Here is a 13,940-nt window from a genome sequence, read left to right on the forward strand (position 1 = left end):
TGTTTTGTTTTGTTTTGTTTTAATATTTTATTTATTTATTTTTTAGAGAGGGAATGGAGGGAGGGGGAGAGAGAGAGAGAGACAGAGACAGAGACAGAGACAGAGACAGAGACAGAGAAACATCAATGTGCGGTTGCTGGGGGTTATGGCCTGCAACCCAGGAATGTACCCTGGCTGGGAATCGAACCTGGGACACTTTGGTTCCCAGCCCGCGCTCAATCCACTGAGCTATGCCAGCCAGGGCTACACATGGTGTTTTGAATATTCCTTTATCCTTCTTCCCTGAGACTGTGGCACCCCCCCCCAAACACACTATCCCTATGTCAGCACACACCACATTGCTTTGCAACTGTTCATATAATTGCTATCTGCCTCCACTGCATTCAGCAGACAACATCTATCTTATTCATCAGAAGTCCTCACCTTATCCATCTCCCAGTCTTGCTTTATTTATTATTCAACCCAATTCAACAAACATGCACTGGACTAGGTAACTCCTCACATCAGGAAAGGAGATGGATGAAAACCAGGCTTCTGATGGCACTGTCTCAATAATTATCACCTGGGAACAAGGGTCCTCAATGCTATTTTGCTTCCTTAGTAAAGAAGATAATTATCGCAACACCAGATCTTAAGATTAAGATGAATTATCCCCAATGTGTACATGATAGGTACTGGTGCATCTTCCAGGCCAAGGCCCCGCAGTGGATGATTTTATATTTTTTTTCCCCACACCAAAAATCAACATAGAAAGCTGAAAAATAAAATTCCACATTTTTATCCAAGAAGATGGACAGCTAACAGTGTACTTGGGGATAAGAGGAAAGGAAGATTACAAATATTACCTAGATGTTGGTAAAGTTAAAGGACGTAGAAGCCCTGGCTTGTGTGGCTCACTGGATTGAATGCCAGCCTGTGAACCAAAGGGTCGCCAGTTCAACTCCCAGCCAGGGCACGTGCCTGGGTTACAGGCCACATCCCCAGTAGGGGGTACTTCAGAGTCAACCACACATCGATGTGTCTCTCCCTCCCTTCTCCTTTCTCTAAAAATAAAATAAATAAAATCTTTTTTAAAAAAGGATGTATTAAATGTTTTAATGATAACCCTGACTTTGTGAGGGAGAGAATCTGTCAATGTAACCATAGACAAGAAAAGGATGGAAGGAGTAACAGAAAAGCACCCCCCCCCCACACACAAAAAAAATGATGGCAGTATAAGTTAAATAGAAAAAAATGCAGAAGTTGAACTTTTATCGAGAAGGATATTTGATTTTTAGTGTTATCATAATATAAATCTTGAATCTTTATATTAAACCTTTTCCCTTTGAATATGAAAAAAACCACTATGTCACAACACTATGTAACTAGAATTTAGTGTGGGGTTGTTGGAGTCAAGTGCTATGAGAACACAAAATGGGCACTCAGTTCTTCCAGGAGTGTAGAACTGTCTGGAGCCTGGTACACGGTAGATACTCAATATTTGTTTAAGTAGCCCTGGCTGGTGTGGCTCAGTGGGTTGAGTGTCAGCCTGCAAACCAAAAGGTCAACAGTTTGGTTCCTAGTCAAATCACATGCCTCGGTTGCATGTCAGGTTCCCAGACAAGGGTGTGAGGGGCAGCCAATCAATGTTTCCTCTCTCACATTGATGTTTCTCTTCTTTCTCCCTCCCTTCCCCCCTCTCTAAAAACAAATAAAATCTTTTTAAAACTATTTGTTTTGGTAGGTGAATGCATAAACTCAATAAATATTAAGAATAGCCACTGCTCTCATGGAGTGGATATTCTAGATGGGGAAACAGACAGGTGGTGTCAGAACAGTTTCATAAATGCTATAAAGTAAATAATGAAGGGTAAAGGGATGGTGAATGAGTAAATTCAAAGCACGCAAGAAAGAACTGAGGAGAAAACTGAGCTATGAATTATACACATATTATCACGTTCAATCTCCACAGCAAATTCAAGGCGTTCTGCAGTATTCAGAGGCACTACAGCACAGAGGTTAAAGGTAGAGGTTTGACTTGGGAGCCAAACAGCCTGGGTTTGAGTTTCACCTCTGCCACTTACTAGCTATGTGAACTTAAGCAATTTACTTAACCTTGCTGTGCTTCAGTTTCTGCATCTATACAACAAGACTATTAATAATACTCCACCCCACTGAGTTCGTATGATTAAATTAGATAAAAAAGGTAAAGATATAAGTACTTGGCACATAGTAAATATTAACTATTATTGTCATTAATATTATTCTAATTTAACAGATGAGAAATCTGAGTAACTAAATAACTCGTTGGCCATTAAAAAAGTAGTAAGTAACCCTGGCCAGTGTGGCTCAGTTGATTAGAGCATCATCCCGTAACCAAAGGGTTGCAGGTTCAATTCCCAGTCACATACCTAGGTTGCAATTTGGTCCCAGTCCAGATGTGTACGATCCCCAGTACAGGAACATACAGGAGGCAACCAATTGATGCTTCTTTCTAGCATTGATGTTTCTCTCTCCCTTCCTCTATCTCTAAAAAGCACTGAAAAAATTATATCTTTGGGAAAGGATAAAAAAAAAAACCCAAAAACTAGTAAGTAGCAGAACAGGATAAAAATGCAGATTTGGCCCTGACCAGTGTGGCTCAGTTGATTGGGCATCATTTTGCAAAGAGAAAGGTCATCAGTTGGATCTCATGTTAGGGCACACGCCTAGGTTGCGGGTTTGATCCCAGGTCATGGCACTTTGGAGAGGCGACCGATCAATATTTCTCTCTCTCTCTCACATTGATGTTTCCTTCCCTCTCTGTCTCCCTCCCTTCCCCCTCTCTCTAATAACAAATAAATAAAATCTTTTTAAAAATTCAGACCTGTATGATGCCACTATACTCCACTATATCATGGCAATATGTAACTAGAATACAGTGTGGGGTTGTGAGCAGAGTCAAGTGCTATGAGAACACAAAAAGGGCACAAAATTCTTCTGGGAGCATGGAACTGACTTGCAGGCCAAGGACTGGAGAAGCTTGAGAGGTGACAAGGTTGCTCGGGCTTATCTGCTCAACCTCTGCTCTCTGAGAGTGGCCAAAAAGTCAGGTCCTATCACTATCTGCGCCCTGGAAAAAGAATATCTTCATTCACAAAGAGAAGAAATAACAAATTTTACCATTCTTCATTATTCAAAAAATACCAGAAAAACACAAGTCAATTTCTGGTTTTCTGCAACAACCTTGACCAGGCCAAGCACAATCTACAAAAACAGGGATGGACCATCCCTAGAAGCTGAGGCCCCCCTGCCTCCCATCACACAGGACTTGAAGGAGTGCAATGGACACTGAACAAGTTCCAGTGCACCAGGGTAGTTTCTTTTTGGTCTACCTAGTCCCTGACACATAAGATTGCCAATAACAGGTGTCACTAAATTCTACATGCACCAACACAATCTCTCCATATGTACTCGCATGCACACAAACAGGTTGTAATCTCAAAAAAAACCAACCAAACAAAAAATCCTCTTCTGACCCCTTCATTTACTGCCCCATTACTGTTACCCTGTATACCCAAACTTCTCAAAACAGAGTCATCCTTGAGTCATTTCTTTCACAGCCCCAACCCAATCCATCAGTAAATGCTATAATCAATATAGATTCAAAATCCAACCACTTTTTATCACCAGTGGCTCTGGTACAAGCCACCACTGCCTATCTACACCAGTTTCTCAAATATTAGGGGTCATCAGAAACACCTGGAGGGCTTGTTGAGCCAGATCCCTGGACCTCATCCCCTCATCCTCAATAGATCTGGAGTGCACTTCTAACAAGCTTCCAGGTGATGCAGAAGCTGCTGGTCCAGAGACCACATTTTAAGGAATAATGATCTACAGTAACCCCCAATATGCTCCTTCTTCTGTGATCTACAGTAACTCCCTGCTTCCACCCTGGTTCCTCACCTTGAGGCTGTCGTCACAATAGCCAAAGCCTAAACCAGATCACAACTCTCCTTTGCTCAAAACCCTTCTGTGTTCCCATCCCACCTGGAGTGAAAACCAAGTTTTTATAATGACCCACAGGACCCTGTACCTGTGATTCTCAAACTTTAGCATGCATCAGAATTACCTGCAGGGATTATTAAAACACAGATTCTTAAGCCCCACCGCCAGAGTTTCTAATTTGGTAGGTCTGGGATAGGATGCAAAAATTTACTTGACGAGTCTCCAGATGATGCTAATTCCTCCTTGTCCAGGGACCACACTTGAAGAGTCATTGCCCTACATGATCTGCACCACCACCACCCCCAAATCCTATCAACAGCTTCCCCTATTCTCCCTTCACCCACACTGTCCACTGGCCCAAATGGTAGCATGTCAGGTGTGCTACCCACTCAGGTCCTTTATTTTCTCTACCTGGAACACTCACACCCCCTCTTACTAGTACAGTTTCTTCTATCACTTTCCTTCAGGCCTCTGCTCATGTGTTACCCATCTATATGATTATAAAATAACCTATATAAAATAGCCATGCCTCCAGCCCCGGGGGTGGCACTCTAGCTCCTGCTCACCCTGCTTTATGTTTTTCTCTATACAACTTCTTATCATTTGACACACTATATATTTACCTGCTGGTTTACTGTCTCATGTTCACTGCTATATCCCACCCTTCCAGTGTCTAGAACCAATGCCTGGAACATAGCACATATCTATTGAGTCAGTGAGTACATAAATGAGTGAATCAATTAATAAATCCATCTTATTTTCTAGCTTGAGATAACCTAGACAGCCCATATCTTCATCTCTATCTCCCATGGTTCTTGACCCACTCCTTGGCAAACAGTAAATATCTAATAAATATTTATTGCTTGAATGTTCTAGGTGATAGCCAAAACTGAGTATCTAACTATGTTCCAAGGACTATGAGAGATGCTTCACACACATTCTCTCATTAATCCTCACAACAACCATATGAAATATGGATTCTTTCTGTTTTAAAGCTAAGAAAGCAGAAGTGCAGAGCTGAAATGACCTGCCCAAAGTAATAGAGCTAGTATGTGCAAGAACTAAGATTTTAAGCCATGGTTTCACCACTATGCCTTTATTTCCAAAGCAGATTTTCATTTAGCTCCCATAACTCAGTCCTGGACATCATGCCTATCAGACCTTCCACTGTATCTTAAATTTTCAGGGCACTCCTCCTGGAGACACTGACCACCCATTCTTTGGTACACGTTGCCATTCCAAACCTCCAGGTGAGCTGGGGCAAAAATTAATGCTACTCCAATGGTGAAGGAATAGTTCTATATTTTGATTGTGGTAATTAAACAAATCTAGAAATGTGATAAAACTATGTAGAACTAAATACACGTACACACACACAACTATGAGTACATATAAAACTGGTAAAAATAAAATAAGATTGGTGACATTGAGCCAATGTCAGTTTCCTGGTTTTGATACTGTACTATAGTTACATAAAACACAAGGCAAAATGGGTAAATGTACACAAGCATACTCCATAAAATTTTTTGCAACTTTGTGTGAATCTATAATTATTTAAAAATAAAAATTTATTTTAAAATTATGTCACTCCAAGTTGGATGGGCATCGTCCCACAAAGGGAAAGATCCCCAGTTTGATTCCTGGTCAGGGCACATGCATGGGTTGTGGGTTTGGTCCCCTGGTACGGGAGCATGCAAGAGACGACCGATCAATGTTTCTTTCTCACATTGATGTTTCTCCCCCTCTCTTTCTTCCCCTTTCCCCCTCACTAAAAATAAAAATAAAATAAATCTTTAAAAGTTATGCCACTCCAAGAGATATCCCAAGAGCCTTGACAGAGCAGGCTATCCTCTGATCCTTCTAACCATACCCTACAAGACCTTCTCCAGGGCAGGGATTCTACAGCCCATACATTATATCCAGTAAACCCTGTATATAAATGTCAGGACCTCTCTTCCCTTTGCCACATACTCCTAAAGCTGCAGGTTAGCCTTCTACTGCTTAAAATAAAAAGTGGTGTATATATTTAACAACTATCTATGTCCTTTAAAATCACAAGATGACTTTTAGTGAATACACTTCAAATCCACCCTGTGGTGCATGGAGTCAGACACATGCACTCAGTGCTCATGGGTGCACGGAGAGAGCCCCCCACAGCATGTCCCAGGCCTCTTGGGAGCAATGGCTGGTTTCTGAAGAGCTCATTTATAACTAAAATGTTACCCACTTCTCATGCATTACAAATGAAATATCATGTTTTTGTTATTTTACTGTGCTGTTCTAGTTTTTGGTTGTAAAGAAAGTGTGTATCAAAATATAATCATATTCTGTTTTAAAAAAATATAATGAAATGTCCCAGGTTCGATTCCCAGCCAGGGTACATTGCTGGGTTGCAGGCCATAACCCCCAGCAACCGCACATTGATGTTTCTCTCTCTCTCTCTATCTCCCTCCCTCCCCTCTCTAAAAAATAAATAAAATATTAAAAAAAAATAATGAAAAAATAAAAAGTAGTGTAAACTTTAACCTGATGTTGCTTAGAACAAAAATATGGACTACATGTGAGTTTATATTTTCTCTATCTCCCTCAACATCTTGAAAATAGCTTAACCTGAAGAATGCTTTACACTATCTATGGTATTGTATCCTATATCAAGAGTCCAAGAGACCCAGGTTTGACTGATGGTTGAACAACTAATTTGCTGCATAATTTTGGGCAAGTTATTTAATCTCATGAGAGAAATTAATAGTTCCGAAGAGCTACTGTAAAGATTAATTGGTTATTTCTGGTTCTGAAACAGTATGGAGAACCAGATTGTTCTTCCTATTCCTCTCACTAAGTACAGCTAAACATTTTGGACGTTATACACACAAAAAAAGTAAGGCAACACTGAAAGATGAAGAGAAGACGGCAACCTGATGAGGAACAGCAGAACCAGAGGTAGTAGGTATCAAGAGAGACCAAATGGGGAACCTGGACTTCTATTCCCTCCTGGCATAATGAAATAATACCAACTTCCCCTGCCACTGAAGTGCAATGTTTGAAGAGACCTGCAAAAACAGAAGATACAATATCCAGAATCTCGTAACACAATACTCAAAATATTCAGGACACAATGAAAATAATCACATATCACATCAAGACCAAGGAAAATCACAATTTGAATGAGCAAAACAAAAATCAATCTCAACACTGAGATGACACAGATGTTGAAAGTATAGGACAATGATTTTAAAGATGCAATTGTAAAAATGTTTTGATGAACAATTACAAACATGAGTGAAACAAAATAGAAAGGGTCAGCAAAAATTAGAGTCTCCACAAAGAAGCAGAAGACAGAAAAGAAACAATGGCACTTCTAGAAGAGAAAAATATAATAATTTCAATGAAAACTCATTCAATTGGTTCAACAGCAGAATGGAGATCACAGAAAAAAAATAAACTTGAAGATAGAACAAAAGAAATTACCCAAACTGAACAAAAGAAAGAAAACAGATTAAACTATGAACAACTATCTGCCAACTAACTGGACAATCAAGAAGAAATGGATAAATTCTTACCCAGCCTAAATCAAGAAGAAAATAAAATACATAGTTTTCAATGCTGAAACAACTGGAAACCCAGAATTTGGTATCAAACAAAAAGACCCTTCAGAAATTCAAGGGAAATCAAGGCATTCTCATAATACCTGGTAACTAAACAACATTGTTCTATATAATTCACAGGTCAAACATAAAGTCTCTAAGAAAATGAAAAATTATATTGAACTACATGGAAAGGAAAACATATCCTTTCCATGACACAACTGAGACACAACTAAATCAGTGCTAAAAGGGAAACTAATAGCACTAAATGCTTACATTTGAAGACAGAAATAGTCTCAAATCAATAGCCTAAGCTCCCACCTCCAGAAATTAGGTAAAAAGCAAAATAAACACAAAGCGAGCAAGAGGAAGAAATAATAAAGTACAGAAATCAATTAAATTGAAAACAGAAAGATGATAGTCAATGAAATGTAAAACTTACTCTCTGAAAAGATCAATAAAGCTGATAAACCTCTAGCAAGTCTGACAAAGAAAAAAGAGAGTAAGATACCCAGCCTGCAGATATCAAAGGGATGGACAGTAAGAGAATAATATGAACATACTTAATTTGACAGATGAAATAGATAAATTTCTTGGAAAGTACAAACAACTACAACATGCCCAATATAAAACAGGTAATTTGAATAGTCCTATAACTATTAAATAAATCAAATTCATAATTTTAAAACTCCCCCCAAAATTAAATAAAGATAATTAGGCAAAGTGTTCGGCATATTGACTGGCACATTAGCTAGTATGCAATAAACAAGGGCCATTATCATTTTATTTAAGTCATCACAACCCCTCTCAGGGAAATTGAGGTTGCACAGAGATGAAATCCTTTTAAAATGTAACAGAGTCAGAATTTGAACCTAGATCTAAGCCAGAATCATTTTCTTCCGAGTTTATAGTCCATGCCACAGCTATCCCCTTAGGGATATGCCAACCAATACTTCCTTTATAGATAGGAAAACTAAAAGGGTGAGGTTTTGCCAGAGCCCCAGGCATCAATAATTGCTTGCCAACTAACTTTCCTCACCAGTGTAGAGAGAAGTGATTCTCAAAAGTTAGAGTGCATCAGAATCTACCTGTTTGTTAAAATATAGATGGCTGTGTCCCAGCCTAAGAATTGGCATTTTTAACAAATTCCCAGTTAATCAATCACACTTTGAGAACAGTCATGTACAGTAATGATATGTTAGCCTGCTAATTCCTCAACATCAGAAGCTGTCCTACTCCATAGAAAGGGAAGGAATTAAGACAGAATAATGCTCTAAATCAGTGCTTCTGAACGTGGCCCCCACTCACCCCCTGTATCAGAAACCCTGCATGTGGAGCCTATTTATCCTGTCTTTTAATGGGTCTTCCAAGTGATTCTGATGCACACTAAAGCTTGAGACAACTGCTCTACAAATCAAAGTGTTTTGTAAAACCCAGCCCTTTATAGTAGGAGGAATGGAGCTACACCATCTTTTCCCACTTTGGGGAACCTAGGCTTTAGAGCCAGATTATTCTAAATTCAAAACACTTAATTTAAACTAATCTCCATAAATTCCAGATTCTCATCAGCAAAATGGAATAGTCACTTTCCTTGCTATATAACCTTTCCAGGAAGTAATGTGGCATTATTAACCCCTAATTAGACTTTAAGAAGCCTAGCCTATGGAAGTCATGAGAGATGTAAAAAGGTTTAAATCACTTATAGGTGGGCTTAACTACTGTGAGCAACCATGAAAAGTCCACTACATTTAGTAATTTTCAATTGTGCTGAAGTATAAACTTAAATGGAACACAGTGAGCCTGGTGTGTGTGTTTGAGCAATGTACTGAGCAAGCAAGAGCAGCCATGCACCAAGGACCTGATTCTCAGCTGGGCTTCTTGTTCTCTAGCAGTCCATAAAGACAAGCATGAGAAGAGATAAAAAAAAAAAAACTTTCATAAAAAAATTGAGGCAGTTAACTTGTGTCAAGGTATGCACAAAAACACAAGACTCACCACAAAAATGTGATTAAGGAGGGGCCTGGCCCATAAACCTGTTTCCATATTTGTAAAATTTGGAATTCTTAAAGGCCTCAGTGGTGTTCCTTGTAAATGTCAAGCGTCTACTGCGCAATGATGTTCACAATGTTTTTCTTGTCATTTTAATCAGCACCCATATCAAAATGCAGAACATTTCCAGAACCTCCAGTTTCCTTTATATCACAATATTACTTATAATATAAAAAAGTAGAAATAACCATCTAACCACAGAGGAAATGACGGAGTAACCGAGTACACATACATATGGTGGAATATCAGAAATTGAGTTTAGATGAATATTTAAGGACCTGGTAAAATATTCACATTATAATGTTATGTACGAATAAAACTCAAGTTATAAAATGGTATTTATAATACAACCACATGTTGTAAAAATATGTTTATATTCTAAGTCAAATGATGGGAATTAATGCAACAAAAAACTTAATAGTGGATTGTGCTAGATAGTAGACTCATAGGTGATTTTTATTTCCTTCTTTATTCTTTGTCTGTATTTTCTATAATGAGCATGTTGCAACTATACAATGAGGAAAAGTTTATAAAACATTTAAAAAGAAATATACAACATTCAGGTTTGAATGTGGATTGAGATAACTTATGCAAAGTCCTATCATGGGCCTGGCACATAGTAAACACTAAGAAAGCATTCATTCCTATTTCTTATTTCCAGACTGTGAAATTAGGGTCTCTATATTGTGGGCAAAAGTTCACTTTCCAGGTTTGATCCTACACACTTCCCACACAATCCAAAGCAAGGGCCACATGGAATAGCTCTTTTCATGAAAATTCATTCACTTCATTAAAAAATGTAAGGGGGTAGGGAGAGGGCAAATTGGGTAAAGAGGGTCAACTATATGGTAACAAAAGGAAACTAGACATCTGGTGGTGAGCACACAATAGAATATACAGATATTGAATTACAATGTACAGCTGAAATTTATATAATGTTATTAACCAATATTACTTCGACAAATTTAATTTAAAAATATATTCAGCCTCTATTACATGTTTAGCACTGAAGTAGGTTCTGGGGATACCAAAAACGAAAAGATGACATGTCTGCCCTCAGGTAGCTCTGGCTAATGAGTGACGCAGATGTATTTATAACTAGAACATAACAAAATAATTACTTTCAATATGGATGTACACAAAGTGTAATGGGAAGCCAGAGGGAGAAAGCCATTTATAGAGAAGTTATGTTGTTAGTTGTAAAAGAGAAGTCATTAATGAAAATAGCATGTGCAAAGAGTCACAGAAAATTTGCAAAGACAAATTTTCCCACAACTATAAGTACTTCGGTCTTGCTGGGACATAAAGAACGGAGGAATGGTGGGAAATGAGACTGAACGAGTAGATCACAAAAGGTCTTGTCTGCCACACAAAGAAAACTAAATTTTATTCTTTAGGGGAACCACCAAAAGACTCTTAAGCAGAGTGACTTGATCAGCACTATCAAAGACATCAGGAATCCTGAAAGACATCTTATTTCCCAGTTATTTTCAGGGGTAAGGAAAAGGACCCACCTTCTATGTCTGTCCCCTTTTGAATGAAATAACATGAGGCAATAAACAGAACTCTGCACCTGGCACAAAGTGAATACTCAATAGAAATCACTAATATGAATTTGGATGTGCTGCATGTGGCAGTCCCTACTGAGAGTAGAACCTTAACAACACCAGCACCTTCACTTTGGTCTTGGGTGTGATAACAGGAACAGCTCCTTTGGAAGGGACTAGTGACAACTGCAAATTCTAGAATCTAACAACATGCAACAAGCAGGAGGAGGGTGCCATATACTGTTTTGCTGTACTCCAGTGTACAAATCCCTCTCATGGTTTTCTTTCCATAGCTGGGATTTAAGTCCCAATAATGGGATAATATTACAGGTTTATTCCACACACAAACCTCTCTGGAATCCTAGATGACAGGTGCTCAGGTGTACACATGGTAAACTGGAGGGAATTCACTAGTGATTTTTTTTCCTGCTGTTTTACCCAATATCTCTTCTGCTTAATTCAATTTAGTTGGATGGTACTGCAAATAAATACTATAGAAATAAAATACTGCTACATTTCTACCTCCATTTACTGAGTGCACACAAAATGCTTCAAATAACCAGGAAGGATGTGTTAGATGTGTTTTATGGATGAAGACATTGAGGCTCAGAGAGGCAAAGCAACTTGCCCAAGGTAACCTGCGATAACAAGCTGCAAAGCCAGAACTCAAATCCATGCCGGAACTCAAATCTATGTTTGTTGGACTCAAACATATAAAAAATGTATCAGTTTCCTCCAAAGCCAGAGTCTGAAGTAAAACAAAATTGCCAGAATACAAAAATGACACTTTGTAGCTGGAAAGAAAATAGTTCCTAAATACAAAAAGAAAAAAAGAAAAAAAAAAGAAAAAAGAAAGATACAAAGAAAAATACTTATAGGAAAAGAGAAAGAGGAGAAATCAGGAGCCAATGACAGCTAGACACTAGTCTGCAAAGAGGGATGGAAAAACCTGGGTCTGGGAGGTGGATTAGATTTAAATTTGTGGGAGAGAGTGGGGAAAGTTTCTGTCTGAGTGGGAACCTGAAACAGAGCTGAGAAAGAAGCGACTGAACACCTGACCACTGCACCCTGTCCCACCTGGCCTGCCTTCCTTACCTGCCATGAAACCAGTCCTGGCACATGTCACACTCGATCATGAAGCGGGTCACATCATAAGGCAGCCGGCAAAGGCAATACACCGGCACTGTGGCCATCTTCGCCTGGCCCTGGAGCGTTCTGTGGAGAGCCAGGTTCGGAGTGTCCACAGGAGTGGGAGGCAACAGCTCTTGTCCTTCCTGGACGATGGCTGGGCAAAAAAAAAAAAAAAAAAAAAAGGAAAGAAAAGAAACACTTTTTTACAAAGTAAATCAGGTGCCCCAGGGTACCAACCCTCAATTCACAAATGGGGAGTTACCACAGCCGGATGCAACACAAGGGGTGTGGCTGTAGGGGGCAATCTGAGAAAGTCCACCAGCCTCCAGAATAGCTTTAACAAATAAAGAAGGGCTCTATGCCCAGGAAGCTGCCCCCACCCCCTTCGGGGCCCCCAGAGCCATTGAGAATTTCTCTCTGGGCTTTAAGGAAATATCTGACGCCCTTAGAGAAGCTTCTTTAATCCCTCACTGAACCCTCTCCTTGCTCAAAACCTTGCTTCCCAGAGTGCTTTTTATTATGACGCCAGAATGAGGCTGGGGGAGCCCCGCAAAAGACCCTTCTCCCTGCCCCCAAATAGGGACAAATGGAGAGAGATGAGTCCATGGATATGGACTCAGATTACTTGCAAATTATCCAGCTGCCTTCAGAAAGAACGCAGAAGCGCCCAACTCAAATCACAGTTCTGGGGTCTTGTTATAAGAACTCTCTCCATCATTCCACCCCTGACCAGTCAGGAGCATCATAACCACAACAAATGAAATAAATCTCAATTACAAAACTCATCAGCTCATCCTCTATTGCAAACATGACTGGGATCTCATCGCACCCCGAAACTAAAAAGGGTCACTTCGAACCCCCCGAAACTGACTACAATTTCCTCACACTCGCGCAACTGGGCAAGAATTTGTTTTCTTTCCACCGCTCTGAAACTGGCAGGCACCTCCTCCCAGCCCCCTCACATTGTCGAGATCTCCCCATCGCCCAAAACTGAGCAGGATCTCCTCACAGATCCAGAAACTGACAGGAATATTCTTGCAGCCCCAAAACTTACGAGAATCTCTTAACAGCTCCCAAACTGACAGGAGCCTCCTCACGCCCCCAACCTGACAAGAATGTCTACGGTCCCGAGTCCTAGAGGGACCTCCGCATCCGCAAAGCTACAGGGGTTCCAACACCCCGCGGAGCTCAGTCCCACTGAAGCGCCAGCGGCCAGGCTCGCTCCGGGCCGTTGGACGCCTAGCTCCACGGAGGCTCGGCGTTAGTTCCGGCCCCACCGGCGGGGCGCGCGCCGACTTCTGGGATTGTCACAGTAGCGCCGCAAACCTTGCTCGTCAGCCCCTGCGACCACCCGCTGGGTCGTTCGGGCCCCCGCGGCCCCGGCGACGCTTCCGGGCAGTTTTCTCCACAGCTCCTCCCCGGGGCCGGTCGTTAGGGCCTACTGGAGACCGTGGCTCGGGCCTAGTCCGGCAGGCACCTGGAGACCAGACAAGCGTCGTCGTCGCTGGGCCGGCAGGGGCTCGCTGCAAAAAAACAAAAACAAAAACAACAACAAGGAAGGAGAGGAAACGGTGGCCAATGCGGAGGGAAAATGGCCCAAAAAGTCGCCAGGAGAAGCCCGGTAGCGGTGGGAGGCAATTCCAAGTAGTCAATAAAGTTTATT

At 40.6% G+C, this 13,940-nt stretch overlaps 1 protein-coding gene across 1 annotated transcript in view; it reads right to left on the reverse strand.

Annotated features, from left to right (window-relative positions):
- Nucleotides 1–13,709, reverse strand: part of PHF8 (PHD finger protein 8) — a 93,909-nt gene extending 80,200 nt beyond the window's left edge. The window contains 2 exon segments of the mRNA XM_028523368.2: nt 12,242–12,431; nt 13,604–13,709. Of these exon segments, the coding sequence (XP_028379169.1) occupies nt 12,242–12,339 (98 nt within the window). The 5' untranslated portion in view covers nt 12,340–12,431; nt 13,604–13,709.
- Nucleotides 13,710–13,940: the final 231 nt, after the last annotated feature.

The sequence above is a fragment of the Phyllostomus discolor genome, chromosome X (genome assembly GCF_004126475.2).
Source record: "Phyllostomus discolor isolate MPI-MPIP mPhyDis1 chromosome X, mPhyDis1.pri.v3, whole genome shotgun sequence".
NCBI classification, from domain to species: Eukaryota; Metazoa; Chordata; class Mammalia; order Chiroptera; family Phyllostomidae; genus Phyllostomus; species Phyllostomus discolor.